Genomic DNA, 13008 nt, shown 5'->3' on the forward strand with positions numbered 1-13008 from the left:
ACTAACAGAAATTTAGTTTAAAATGCAAGGTTTAGAGGTGAAATGTATCTTGGTGATAGACACTCTAACCCCTACACTGTCAGAAAGGTTCCTGCCCAAGAGAGCAGTGGTAAAAAGCTATTATTACATTTATCTACTATTGTTGGAAAGGCAATGTGTAGATCCATAAAAGGCAGTTTGGAGATTTGTTTGAAAACTTGCAAGGGAAATGCTGGCTTCACACAAGCTCATATACAAAGGGCTGCTTTTGGTATTTTCCCCTTCAAAACCAAACAATCTCATGGACAGACATGGTATTTTGTGCTTGTCTGGAACAGCCTGAATGAAAAACATTTCTGCTTAAGCTGCAGTTCAATCACTCTATTGACCATGCACTCAGGTCAAAAGATGCCTCCTTAGTTTTCCTGCCTTGACTTAAATATGAAGGAAGAAAAAAAGCTGAAACAATAGATCTGGGGACTAATATCTACATAATTAAAGACCTTTTGTTGCATCATCATCCCTGCTATGACTTGACCTTCACTACACTGACAATTCAGCTTTGATGCCCAATTTCAATTCTACCAGAAGCAAAAAACTAGTAACAGACTAAAATTTCACTGTTGATCAGACAGATAAATATCCTAGTGACACAGAATGCCTTCACATTAACTCTTTTTACATCCATTGTCACCACCTTCACTGTGGGAAGATGTGTCTGAGTATCTGAGTTCCCGATGATCATCCACCTGTTTTGGCCCATCCCACAACTACTAAGTTTCCCACCAGGAAAATAAAAATGAATTGACCATAAAAATTTCATCCTGTTTCCAAAAGTACAACTTGATCAGGCATTTTTTATATGACATAGCATTTATTGCTCAGATTTTAATCCCCTACATGCTCATGACATTTCTTGTCCCATCACTACCATAAAGAATCCATTACAGAATCAAAATTCCCTCTGATGGAAAACCCTCTAGATTTTTCAAGTGGACTTTCCCACCATTTTATTAGACTGCAAAGAAGATGTTGGCCATCTTAACCTTCCCCAAACTATTAAATAAATAAACAAAATTCATAATATAATTATGTGAGGAAAAAATAATGAAAATAGCATTGAATGGAAATGTGAAATGTTCTCTTTCCAGTTTTATTGCAAGGTTCTTCCAGCTTATTATCTGAGGAGGAACCTACTTCTATTTTTAAATGCAAATTTACCTCTTAATGCCTTATGCTCTTTTGTTCCTGTGCTGTCTTTGTCCATTACTATCAAGAGATTCCTCACTGGTATTTACTCTTGAAACATATTTTCACAGATAGACTGATATCTTTCAGATTTGCTTTGCCAAGTTAAAAACACTCTTTACTACATGATTTTATCATTCTATTTCTTACTTAAAATAAACTCAGTTTCTGTGATCATCTTAAATGTCCTTCCTTTTACTTACTTGAACTGAATTTGTCCTTTATTGTACATCAGGTGTGAGTGGCACGTTCTACATAAGAATATTCCCTCTACATTGCCTTTGTGAACATCTAACCTAAAATTAAATAAGTTTAAATTAAAGGAGATTTTAAGCTTAGTTTAAGCTCCCGAGTATCATCACTTCCACACCTTCACTTGAGGAGTGCAGCAGATAAAACTCTGAAATTACCTCAAGTGCTACAATATCTGCAGCTCTTGACATGGAAATTTTTATCATCCTGCCCTTGCTTACTCACTGGAGGAAAATACTTGCATACTTATGCAAGAGAAAAGTTTTCATGTCTTTTTTTTAATAAAACCCTGTGCAATTCCACACAGCAGCCTGCCTGAAACCTGCGCAAACTTTACCAAATCCAAACATTTTGGAGTTAGGAGGAGTTTAAATTAATCTAGTTTGAACTCCAGCCCTGCTGCCTGTGTACGTGCCATGTGACACAGAGAATTAGTTGTAATATCTCATTTAGTGCTCTGCATGGGAATTGCTGTTGGAATGAGCCATTCTTTGATAATTTGCTTCCCTTTTATTCCTTGCTGTGAGCCTCAAATTTCCTGCACAAGCACCATTTTTCACAGGCTACCTCAAACATAAATCTCAACAAAAAAATATTTCAGTTTGTATCAGGTTAAAGGTCGATGAAGAAGGAGAAAAGCACTCTGCTGTAGTGTGGGGACAGGGACTAAATGGTTTCTGGACTACTGTCCAGAATTATATTCCTGGTTTTTTATAAGGGCACCTGCACAAACACACACAATGCATCCATCATTGTGCTTCTTGGTCTTTCATATTTCTATTGATATTAGGAGGATTTTGCAAAACAGGGATTTCTATCTGTAAATACATCACAGTATCTGTTATACACAGGCATTTCAGGGGAAGATAAACTATGTGATAGACATCTCTGACTCTCCAGCTGTGCAAGACTATGGCAGTCACAGCAATCACCTCTGTCTTCTCTTGACAAATTAATGAGCCGTGCTTGAAATGACCCTAACAAAGGAGTTAAATTAAAATCATGTATAAAAGCACTTCAAATCATAACAGACAAGCCATATTTTTTAAAGGCTTGGCAGTGTGATTTACAGACCTGCTGACTAAAACCTTAGTACAGCAAGGCTCCCCTTCAGTCCCACTGTCCTGGGCTGCAAATGAACATCCATTCTGTGCTGATTAAAGATATTTTTGTAATTGTTGTTGTGTTATAGATCTATAAAATCATTAAGGTTGGGAAATACCTCTAAGATTAATGAGTCCAGCCATTAACCCAGCACTGTGTTCACCTCCAAACCATGTCCCCAAATGTCCCATTCATTCACCTGCCTCTTAAACACTTCCAGGGATGGTGACTCCACCACTGCCCTGGGCAGCCTGTCCCAAGGCCTGAACACTCTTTCAGTGAAAGACTTTTTTTTTTCCTAATATCTAACATCAACCTCCTCTGGTGCAACTTGAGGCTGTTTTCTCTTATCCTGTTGCTTGTTACCTGGGAGAAGAGACTGACCCTCCTTCAGAGTCATTGAGAATGATGGTGATGCATGAAAATTCACTGGTCTGAAAGCCCAAGGAGATGGGCCAGGTAGGAGGGTAGGTTCTGTGTGTTTCTGATGGTCCAATTGGGTTTTGAAAAATACACTGGAATACTTATTCTGACTTGTAATTCCAACCCCATTATCTGTGCCTGTGCCAGCATGTGCTGCTCAAATGGAGACAGACAGTGGGGACAGGACATGTCCCAACAGGAAAACTCTGATTTCATTTCACAGGTTATCTGTGGCTTTATTGCATCAGAAATGTCAGCCATGAGTAATTCCAGAAAAGCTATGACTGATGGGGAGCAATAAATAACAGTGCAGAGGAGCCTGAGCAGCTGAGGGTGGGTGAGTTCTGAGCCAGTCCTATGCTCTGGTGATGTGAGTGTTCCCTTCAACAAAGATCCCAGCTCTTCCCATAACTGGGGCAGTGAATCCAAGGCTTTAGGCTGGCACTGCAGTGAAACAGCCTCCATCCTAGGATCAGTCTCCTGATCCTTGCTACTTGGAATCTTTCCACAGATAAGAAGACAAAACGCAGTTGGGACGGCAGTGTCAGTGTGGAGATGTCATTTGTGCCTGAAAAAAGTCAGCTTTGAGGGTTCTTGGCTGACACACAGAGGATGGTGCTTCCCTCCTTTAAATGGGCTCTTGGGATCATGTAAATCATGGAATGCTTTGGGTTGGAAGGGATTTTAAAGATCCAAATAGCCCCACTAACAAGAGTGATGTTGGTTCTGCTGATCCAAAATATAGAATATCTTCAGAATATGTCCCTGATTTAAGATTTGATCTTGCACTTAATAATTCATCATTGGGCTTAATGCAACACCAATAAAAACCAACAAAACCCCAAAACCAAAAACACAAAATCAAAGCAAAGCAAAGCAAAACAAAAACAACCCAAAAGAAAACGAAAATAAAATCCTCCCCCACAGAAAAACCCCAAACAAAGAAAAAAATCCACCTGCAGTTGAAAACAGCAAACCAAAACCAAAACAACAAAACAAAACAAAGATTGCTACAGTCACAGACCACTGTCCTCCTTGTGGCTGCTTCTCCACCACACAGTGTCTACTAGAAAAGTCAAGCATGTGAAGTTTGTATCACTGGCAGACATCAGCATGGTCCATGGGTCAGCAGTAAATGGGAGAGGATGTGGTATTAATTACAGGGGCTAAGTCTTAGACAAATCCAATTTCTTTCTTGCATAGATGGAATATATGGAATATACTTATACTTGGATAAGGCTCAGTAGTGCTCAACATCAAAAAATAACATTATGCAATATCAAGAGAGTACACAATAAGGTTGCCAAACATCAAATCCCATGTCCCCTATTGAAAACAGATGGGATATTACCTTTTTCATATTACCCATATGCTTTTAATACAGTTTCAGGGTCTGATGCTGAAATGCACTGCTGTCTGCTCCCATCCCATCCCAACCCTGCTCTTCACCTCCTCTGCAGATAAGGGCTGACATCTGGGCTGTGCAAATAGTGGCTGTAAGAGGCTGAAAAGAGCAAGACAGGGACAGAGGAAGGAGAGAGAAAGGATTGTTTGTTGCTGTGGAGGAGAGGGGGAAAAAAAGATCTTCAAAAAGTGAGTCTTGGTACTGAGTATTAATCAAATTTAGTATGTACAAAAGTGACCAAGAATTCTGTAACTGGCAGAGTTCAAAAGGGAGCTCCAGTGGGAAATTATTGTAAGGCAAAGGAGTGTCCTGTGTTGTTCTGTCAAAATGAGATGTGGGTCTGTGGCTGTATTTTCATGGAGATACAAACACAAAGCCACTACTGATAAAATGCATGGAAGGTTTTGTGGACTGATAAATTACCAACAGAAAAGTCAAACAGGTGGGATGGAGGATCTGGACAAACAGAGAGAATTGGGTGCTAGAAAATCAGAACTCAAAAGGAATTAAAGAATGCAGTGAGCAAACACAGGACCAGGATCTATCCTGTTTCTGTGGAACAATGGGCTAATGGAATGATTGAATTGTGCCAGTAGAAAATGAGATTTAATACCACTTTTACATTTGGCACCATACCATGCAATCATAGAATACCAGGTTGGGAGGGACCTGCACGACCCTGTGGTCCAACCTTTCTTGGAAAAATCATGGTCTAGTCAAGGTGGTCCAGCACTCTGTCCAGCTGAATCTTAAAAATGTCCAAAGCTGGGGAATCCACCAAAAGGAAACCTTGATTTTCAGTCATGCACACTTCCAAACAGATTCAGAAAACAGAAATACAGAAAGAAAGAAACACTCACCAGAACTCAAACCTTTTGATTTTTTCCAAAGAAGCAGACAGTGAGGTAATTCGATTACTCTGATGGTATCTGAAGGAGGAGGAAGAATCAATGCCCAAAAAGTTATTGATGTAAAAGTGGAGGAAAGAACCAGATGCTCTCATGGGAATCTGTAGGTGGAGGCTGACAAGAGGAAATGGGCAAGTATTTGTGACAGAAAGAACAGGACTAGGGTCCAGCATCTAGGCACATGGTCAGGTAGTGTTGAAAGTGTCCAGCTCTTGTTTCATCACAACCAGATGGATGTCTAGAATTTTAGGTAAAAAGAATCATCGACACTAAGGCATCAAAGTGAAGAGTAGTGGCTTGTATCATTCAGGATATTGAAGTAAAAGATTAAACAGATTTTTGTGGCCTTAAATTTTAAAAGTGTATGAATAAATGTATGAATCTTCAAGATAGTTAAGGCAACAACCCACCTTCAATAATGCATCCCTGCTGCCACATCAATTTACAAACATTAACAGATTTAATAGTTTAGAATTAAAGAGCTGTGATAGCCTGAATTAACCCAATTCTGTATAGTTTCAAGTCAGACTTCCAGGAACTCTGTTCCTCATTTAAGGCACCACTGACATCTCTGCATTCCAGAGATTCATGAGCTCAAATAGAGAAACATGGAAATTGATATTTGGGAGTCCAGCTAGTGCTTGGGTATAGCTCTGACATCTCAAAATCATGGAATGGTTTAGGTTGGAAGGGACCTTAAAGATGATCAGGTTCCACCCCTGCCATGGGCAGGGACACCTTCCACTATCCCAGGTTGCTCCAATCCCTGTCCAACCCTGCCTTGGACACTTCCAGAGATGGGGCAGCCACAGCTTCTCTGGGCAAGTCATGGAAACTTTAAAACATGTTTCAGCATGATTAGTCATATTTCAGTCAATGGAGAACTTAATAAGTACATCAAGAGGATAAATTGCCTCACTACACTTAATCAGTATTTGTTACTTACCTACTGTTACCTTCTGGGGACAGCAAAGCAGACTGAGTCACCATTAAGGTGTCAACTGGCAAGCCAAGCCCACTCTGGAGGTCTCCAGTCTGATGAGTGTTGATAATTGTTGTGGCCAGACTCCTTAGGTTGTCACTTGTGAGCTCATTTCTTGGATGACCTGGCAGATCACCCAGCTCAATGATCAGCACTCTTGACGGACCGTCCCCATCAGGTGGATGCAGAGCCCGGGTGCTCCCTGGTGGTGTCCGCTCTTCCTGTGGGCTGTATCTGCTCTGAAAGGCTGTGCAAAATGCCATGTTAGGGCAGTGATATCTCTTTTTGTTGGCATTGGATGAGATTACCTTCAAAGTGCTTTCACCTCCCAGCACATTATGGACAACTCTGACTTGGTCATGACCGATCTTCAAGAAATCAGCCAGTCGACGTACTATGGTTGCCTCACCCTCTTCCCCAACAGCCCCAGGTACAGTGAAAGCCACAAGAAGGGAAAGGCCAGCAACTACTTCCACAGGCTCCTGCTCATGGAGGAGAACAGAGAGGAGGTTGTCCTCAAAGCTGAAGTAATTGGCTCCCGCCCTTGCATTCAGTGAAAAAGAAGACGGGGTCGGAGAGACGTAATTCCCTTGGACGAAAACACGAAGGCTGAGGGGTTCAGTGAAGAATATGGCCAGGGGCAACCTGGTTGTGTTTTGGCCACTGAGGAGGTAGAGCCTGAAAGCCAGAGGTGCCAGGTCTGGGAAGCAAACCGTGGTGAGTTTGGTGGAGGGCAGAACAGAGAAGAAAGTAGAATGATGCTCTGCAGGGTAACACGAAGGATGTGAGGTGTCATCACTGAAGGTGTCCATAAAGCTGCCAGTCATGGCAACCACTGGGAACAGTCTCTGGCTTTCCACACTGGAGTCCAGGTTTTCTAGGATGACAAGTGCATGATCTGTCTGTTTGCAGAAGTAGCCTTGTACGGAGGGCTTGAAGAGGCACTTACTGTCATCTCTGTAAATTCCTGGAAGAGAATAAAGGTAGATGTGGGAAAAAATTAATTGTTTCAGACATCATCTCAATTTTTTTTTTAAATAGCTCCTTATTTTCCCATTCCAAACTAAAAGTCACTTTGTCAGTGCTAAAATTTTACGTGGTTTTAAGAGAAGCCTCAACACTGAGGGATATTAAATAGGTAGTGACCACATCAACCTCTAGATATCCTGGAGTTGAAAACTGTTGAGCACTGAAAACAAATGACAGAGAGGCATCACATAGACCTACCTTGCTCTTTCTAGAAGTATCCATTGAAAGAGTATATATGCAAGACACACTTTTTTCTGACCCAGCACTTTGTGGCCATGTCCTTGTACCTTCTACATTTTTCCTGGTCCCAATCCTGTAGCATGGTGATGAATCAGGACATGACTGCAAATCTTTGCAGGGATAATTTAACCCTACAAAATTCTGTCTCATCCCACTCACAGAGACTGCACTTCAAACAGAAAACACTAGAAAGGACCAGAACATCATTAATCGACTCAAGTGATGAAGTTTTAGAGCTGGAAGAAACCACCAGAATCAGATACTACAAATATAGGACTCTCATGGTGTTCCAAATGTCCAAACTCGCACTGCAGTCAGTTGAGATCTGGAATTTCAACCATTTCTTTACAGGCAGGGGTCTAGATTTGTTTGGGATGTCCTGAGGTACCTGAGACATGTTACACAGGGTCTGTGGAAGACATATGCCCTGCAAGGACACCCCACAGAACTCGAAATTACACTAAACACGCATTTGTGTAACTGAAACACACCCAATTCCCCAGACATCTATACAAAGCACTTTAAAACCAATGAAATTCACCCTAAAATACTTCTGTTCAGTCATCTGGATCACATTTTACAATCCTATAATTTTATTGACCAGAGGTGGGATCCTGTCTCTCATACACAAGTGCAGAGTCACACCTGGACTTCTTTTGTAGGTGTAACACACAATGACTGAGAATGCAAAATCCACTTTAGATAACTCTTTGTTCTTTCACTGAATGTAACAGAGGTGAATATCATTACACATATCTCAGGATTTCCCACTAAATCCCCTCCCAAGTGCCTCTGCAGACAAGTCAAGAGGATCCTTTTATGGAAGGCTCTAGAGAGAAGAGATGTAATTTCCACACGGTCTTCTGAGTTGGAATCGTAGACTCACAAAATGGTTTGGGTTGAAAGATTGGACCTTAAATACAGTCGAGTTCCAATCCTCCTGAAAAGGACCACCTTCCACTAGGCCAGGTTGCTCAGACCTGCCCATCCTACCTGTCCTTGAACACTTCCAGGGACAGGGAATCCACAGCTTCTCTGGGCAACCAATACCTCAACCTCCTTCCAGTAAAGAATCTCTTTGCAATACCAAATTTAACCCTACCCCTGTTAGTCTGATGCTATTTCCCCTTGTGCTGCCACTCCACACCTTTGTCAAAAGTCCTGAAAGGTGCTGCAAGTTTACAGTGTGCTCCATCTGACCAAATACAGGTCTCTGCTTTAAGATGAGAGAAATTGCGCCTCAGGTTGTAACGATGAGATCACCACTGATTATAAAGAGAGAATAAAAGTAAATGAATTCAGATACAGGCACCAAAACCATAAACATTTCTGCCTGGAGCATCTTAGAAAAAGATGCATGTTTGTGTTTTTCTTTCCTCTCTTCAAAATAAAATCAAAGGAGGTATTTGCTGCTGCAGCGAGCTACACTTCTCCTTCCCTCACCCAGCCTGCTCCTTCCTTAGTCAGCTGTGCTCACAAACAGGTTGGGCAAAGCATGGCCAATGTCCAAACTAACTCTGTGCTCCTCATTCAGCACCTGGGAACATGTATTCAGTGCATATAGAAAAATAAAGAACAGCAGCATCCTTGGGAGCCACAAACTTCTGGATGGATAAGAGGATATCAGGGCACCAGGACATCCCTTATCAAGGACACATATGTGAAAATTTCTGCTAGATAAAAGTAGCAGGCTCCTAAGAAAGAAATGAACTGTGAGGCTCTGTGCAGCCTGGTGTAGTGGAAGGTGTCCTTGTCCATGGGAGGAGTGTTGGAACTGGATGATCTTTAAGGTCCCTTCCAACCCAAGCCATTCTATGATTGCATTAAATAACTCTGGGCTCTGCCTCTATGCCTCTAGTTACATCTCACCTATTACTTATTTCCAGGGGAATCATCATGTGGTGATGTGATCTGTGAACATTCCCAGAATGAGCTCTCCCTCTGCACATCACCAAGGGAAGCAATGGAATTGCATAAATGCCGAGCTCTGCTCAGGGAGGATGTCCAAGTGAGATGGGATCTGTACAAAACCTCGCTTACAAATTTGCTTCCCTTTTCTTGCTTTTCCCTTTTTTTTTTTTTTTGCTTCTCAGTGTAAGTATTTTGCTGTAGTATTTTGCTGTCAGTTTGTGCTGGAGGCAAAAAGAGAGTGAAGAACAACTCTGTTCAGAACAGAAGTGGAAATGCTGTGCTCAGAGACGCTGGAATTGTCCCGGAGCGCTGGGAGGACGCGGTGTGCCGCCAGCAGCCTGCCCACAAAGCCTGACACATCTCATCCACAGCTCTCCTGGAAACACCCCATCTCCCCCTGGTGACATTTCTCATGTCTACAAATGGGATTTGATGATATTTCATGATTTCTGCGAACTTTCCTCAGCCCTGCCTTGCAGAGGGGGCTGGCTTGGTGTCCTGCACACACACACATCACTGCTTGTCTTCTTCCAAATGGCCTTATCTGCCAGTCACAATTTCTGCAGCCTGCAATTTCGATCACTTTTAAATGAAACCCATGCTGGCCTTAGTAATCATAATGTCATTTACAATTTACCACAAAACACGTTTATTCGGTTAGTAGCACATTGGAGAAAGAGAACTCCATATGAACTCGCCACTGAAGCCCTAATCTGATTATTTCCTCATGAAAATCCAAGCAGGGGTTCTTGTAAGAGGGGTCTGAGAGGAGAAGAAAAAAAGTGAGTCCTGGCCACAGCTGACTCTGGTAATCAATGAGAACAGATAAGTGACACGGCGTGTCAGCTAATCTGCCCCAGGGCTTTCCTCTAAAAAAGGCCAGAGTGGACAGGACTTAATAAATACTGAGTGACCACTGAATATTGAGCTGACATGTGCTATTTACATTGGTGATGAACAATAGCAGTGATAAATTCCAGAAGGATCCCCCTGCAATGGGTGAAATTGGATTACACAGGTTCTATTTGTATGTGTTTGCACACACACACACACGAGTGTGAGAGGGAGAAAAAATGGGGGGAAAGAGTCAACCACAGTCCTTAGAAATGTGTGGGAAAGATGGATAAGATATTCACATATTGTTGACTTTCACACTGAGATTTTGTGCATCCAGGGGTGAATTCACCTGTTTGTCCTGCTCCACACAGGAGGAGAGAGAAAAGATTCGTGGAATTTGTGTGTGTGTGTTCACCCTCTGCTGACAATTCCTCCACCTCTGCAAGCAGACTTTGCTTTCTGCAGGTTCCACCTATCATCAAGGCAAATTGTTTTATTTATTTATTTACATAAACACACCAGCACATACATCTAGATGAGATTTTAGCACTCAGGTTGCTTCTAGGGCTCCTCACAAATATTAACTTTGTGTCAATATTTGTCCTTCCTGTCATGAAATGAGGATTTTCCACCTCATTTCACATCTGAAAAGAGTAATGCGCCGAGGGGGCCCTCTTTGCTTAGGAAAAAAAAAGAAAACTCCACCACTACCAGCATCACCATCATATCCTTTATTTAGAAAAATGGAGAGAAGTGGAAGGAGAGAAGAGCATTTTTTAAAATAGATGTTTTGACTTAAAGGCACATGGAGTCCTTTACAAGTCTCCTGCCTTTTTCCCTTGTTCCCCAACGCCAAATAAATAAAATAAAATAAATTCTACATTTAAAATTGAATGAAATACATCAACATTAATGATTTTTCCCTTCAGGTTAACACCACCATTTGCTTCAATAATTTTTACCCATTTCGTGATAGATTTCACAATTCATGGTACAAGGAAAAATAGAGTCTCTCTTTGACAAAAACAAAAGGCAATGCCAGTTTTTTATCAAAATAAAATACATCTCCCACAATTTTCTTTCCATCTGACTGGATTTGCCCATCAGTTATTTCTAATTTAACTACAATTATTGCTACAAAAATATAAAAGCAAGGAGGGGAGGAAGGGGGAGGGGAGAGATAAATGGGACACTGTTTAGAAATTGCAATTCATTGGCCTTGGGCTGGCCAGCACATATCTTTGCTGAGGGGGAAATATTCATCAGCATTAACTGTTCCTTTTGACCTGCTGACATTCAAATGGGAAATAAAAGGGGAAAAAAAAAAAAAAAAGGCCCAGAAACAGCACCTTGGAAATGCAGAAAAGGTAAATTATTCTGAGTTTGGTTGCAGAGGAAGGCACAGTGGTACAAATTGTTCTTGTGTGTTGGTGTACAAATGTGCTGGGTTTGGCTCATTCAGAGTTAATTTTATTCACATTTTGGGCTGTGTTTTGGATTTGTGCTGCAAAGGGTGTTTACAGCACAGAGATATTTTCATTTTTGCTGAGTGGGGTTTGCAGAGTTAAGGCCTTTTCTGCTCCTCATCCCAGCAGGGAATGGGGGTGATGAGGATTTGGGAGGGGACACAGCCAGGACAGCTGGCCCCAAGGGACATCCCAGACCATGTGGGGTCCTGGGGAAAGAAGGAAGGGAAGGACATTTGGAGTGATGGCATTTGTATTCCCAAGGCACTATTACCTGTGATGGAATCCCACTGGAGTGGCTGAACTCCTCCCTGCCCATGGGAAGTGGTGAATGAATTATTTGTTTTGCTTTGCTTGCTCACACAACTTTTACTTCCCCTGTTTAAAGGTCTTTATCTCAACCCCCAAGTTTTGTTCCTTTTACCCTTCCAGCTCTCTCCCCCATCCCACCAGGGCTGAGGGAGTGAGGGGCTGTGTGAGGTTAAACCATGGGAACACACACACACATAAATATGTACTCATAGCAGGGACCATGTAAATAAAAATAGAGTGACTGCTTTAGGCTGTTAATTCTTTCTCTTAAAGAAAATTATTTTGGAAGGAAATTAGTCTCATAACATCACTCTGTGTGGGGGTTTTATGCTCTCCTGTTTATTGTTATTCTATAAAAAACTTTGACCCCCATCATCAGCCAATTTCAGAAATACTATGTTCCTTCAAGGTTTGTAAAATTAGGTGCCCAAGTAGAGAAAAGACAATTGTTGGTGCTTTCTTTGAAGGAAAGTCAGCAGTAAAACTCTCTTTTTACAAATCCTGAGATCTGCATTCACCCCTCCCTTTCACATGCAAATCCAAAGTGAAACAGGTATAGTACATGGAATATTTGCTCTTGCAATCATTGTGTGCATGCTTTGATATGGCCACACACATTGCAACCATTTATTCTCTGTAAAATCAAGTGTCATCTGCCTCTTTCATACAGTTGTACATTTTTATGTTTGCATCAACCCTCCAGAGCTCCCCATGCCTGAGAGGAAAGGCACAAGTTACAGATGACAATATATCTGCCCCAGCCATGAACAAAAATTACAATTTTCCAGTTCCCAGAGACAATAATAATAACTCATTCTTGACCTCAAAGCATCAGTGCACAAGTAAAGCCTTAAGAAGAGAGACCAGCAACTCTCTGAGGTCAGAATGTTCTCCAACAGGGTTCAAAAAGAG

General features: G+C 41.6%; 1 protein-coding gene across 1 annotated transcript in view; it reads right to left on the reverse strand.

Moving 5' to 3' along the window:
- The window catches only part of LOC116993648 (fibrocystin-like), a 187729-nt gene that overhangs the window by 21482 nt on the left and 153239 nt on the right, over positions 1-13008 (reverse strand). The window contains exons 28-29 of the mRNA XM_042779097.1: positions 6287-7268; positions 5145-5159 (exon numbers count right to left, since the gene is read on the reverse strand). Of these exons, the coding sequence (XP_042635031.1) occupies positions 5145-5159; positions 6287-7268 (997 nt within the window). The remainder of the gene's footprint in view (positions 1-5144; positions 5160-6286; positions 7269-13008) is intronic.

Source organism: Catharus ustulatus, chromosome 3, assembly GCF_009819885.2.
Source record: "Catharus ustulatus isolate bCatUst1 chromosome 3, bCatUst1.pri.v2, whole genome shotgun sequence".
Taxonomy (NCBI): Eukaryota; Metazoa; Chordata; class Aves; order Passeriformes; family Turdidae; genus Catharus; species Catharus ustulatus.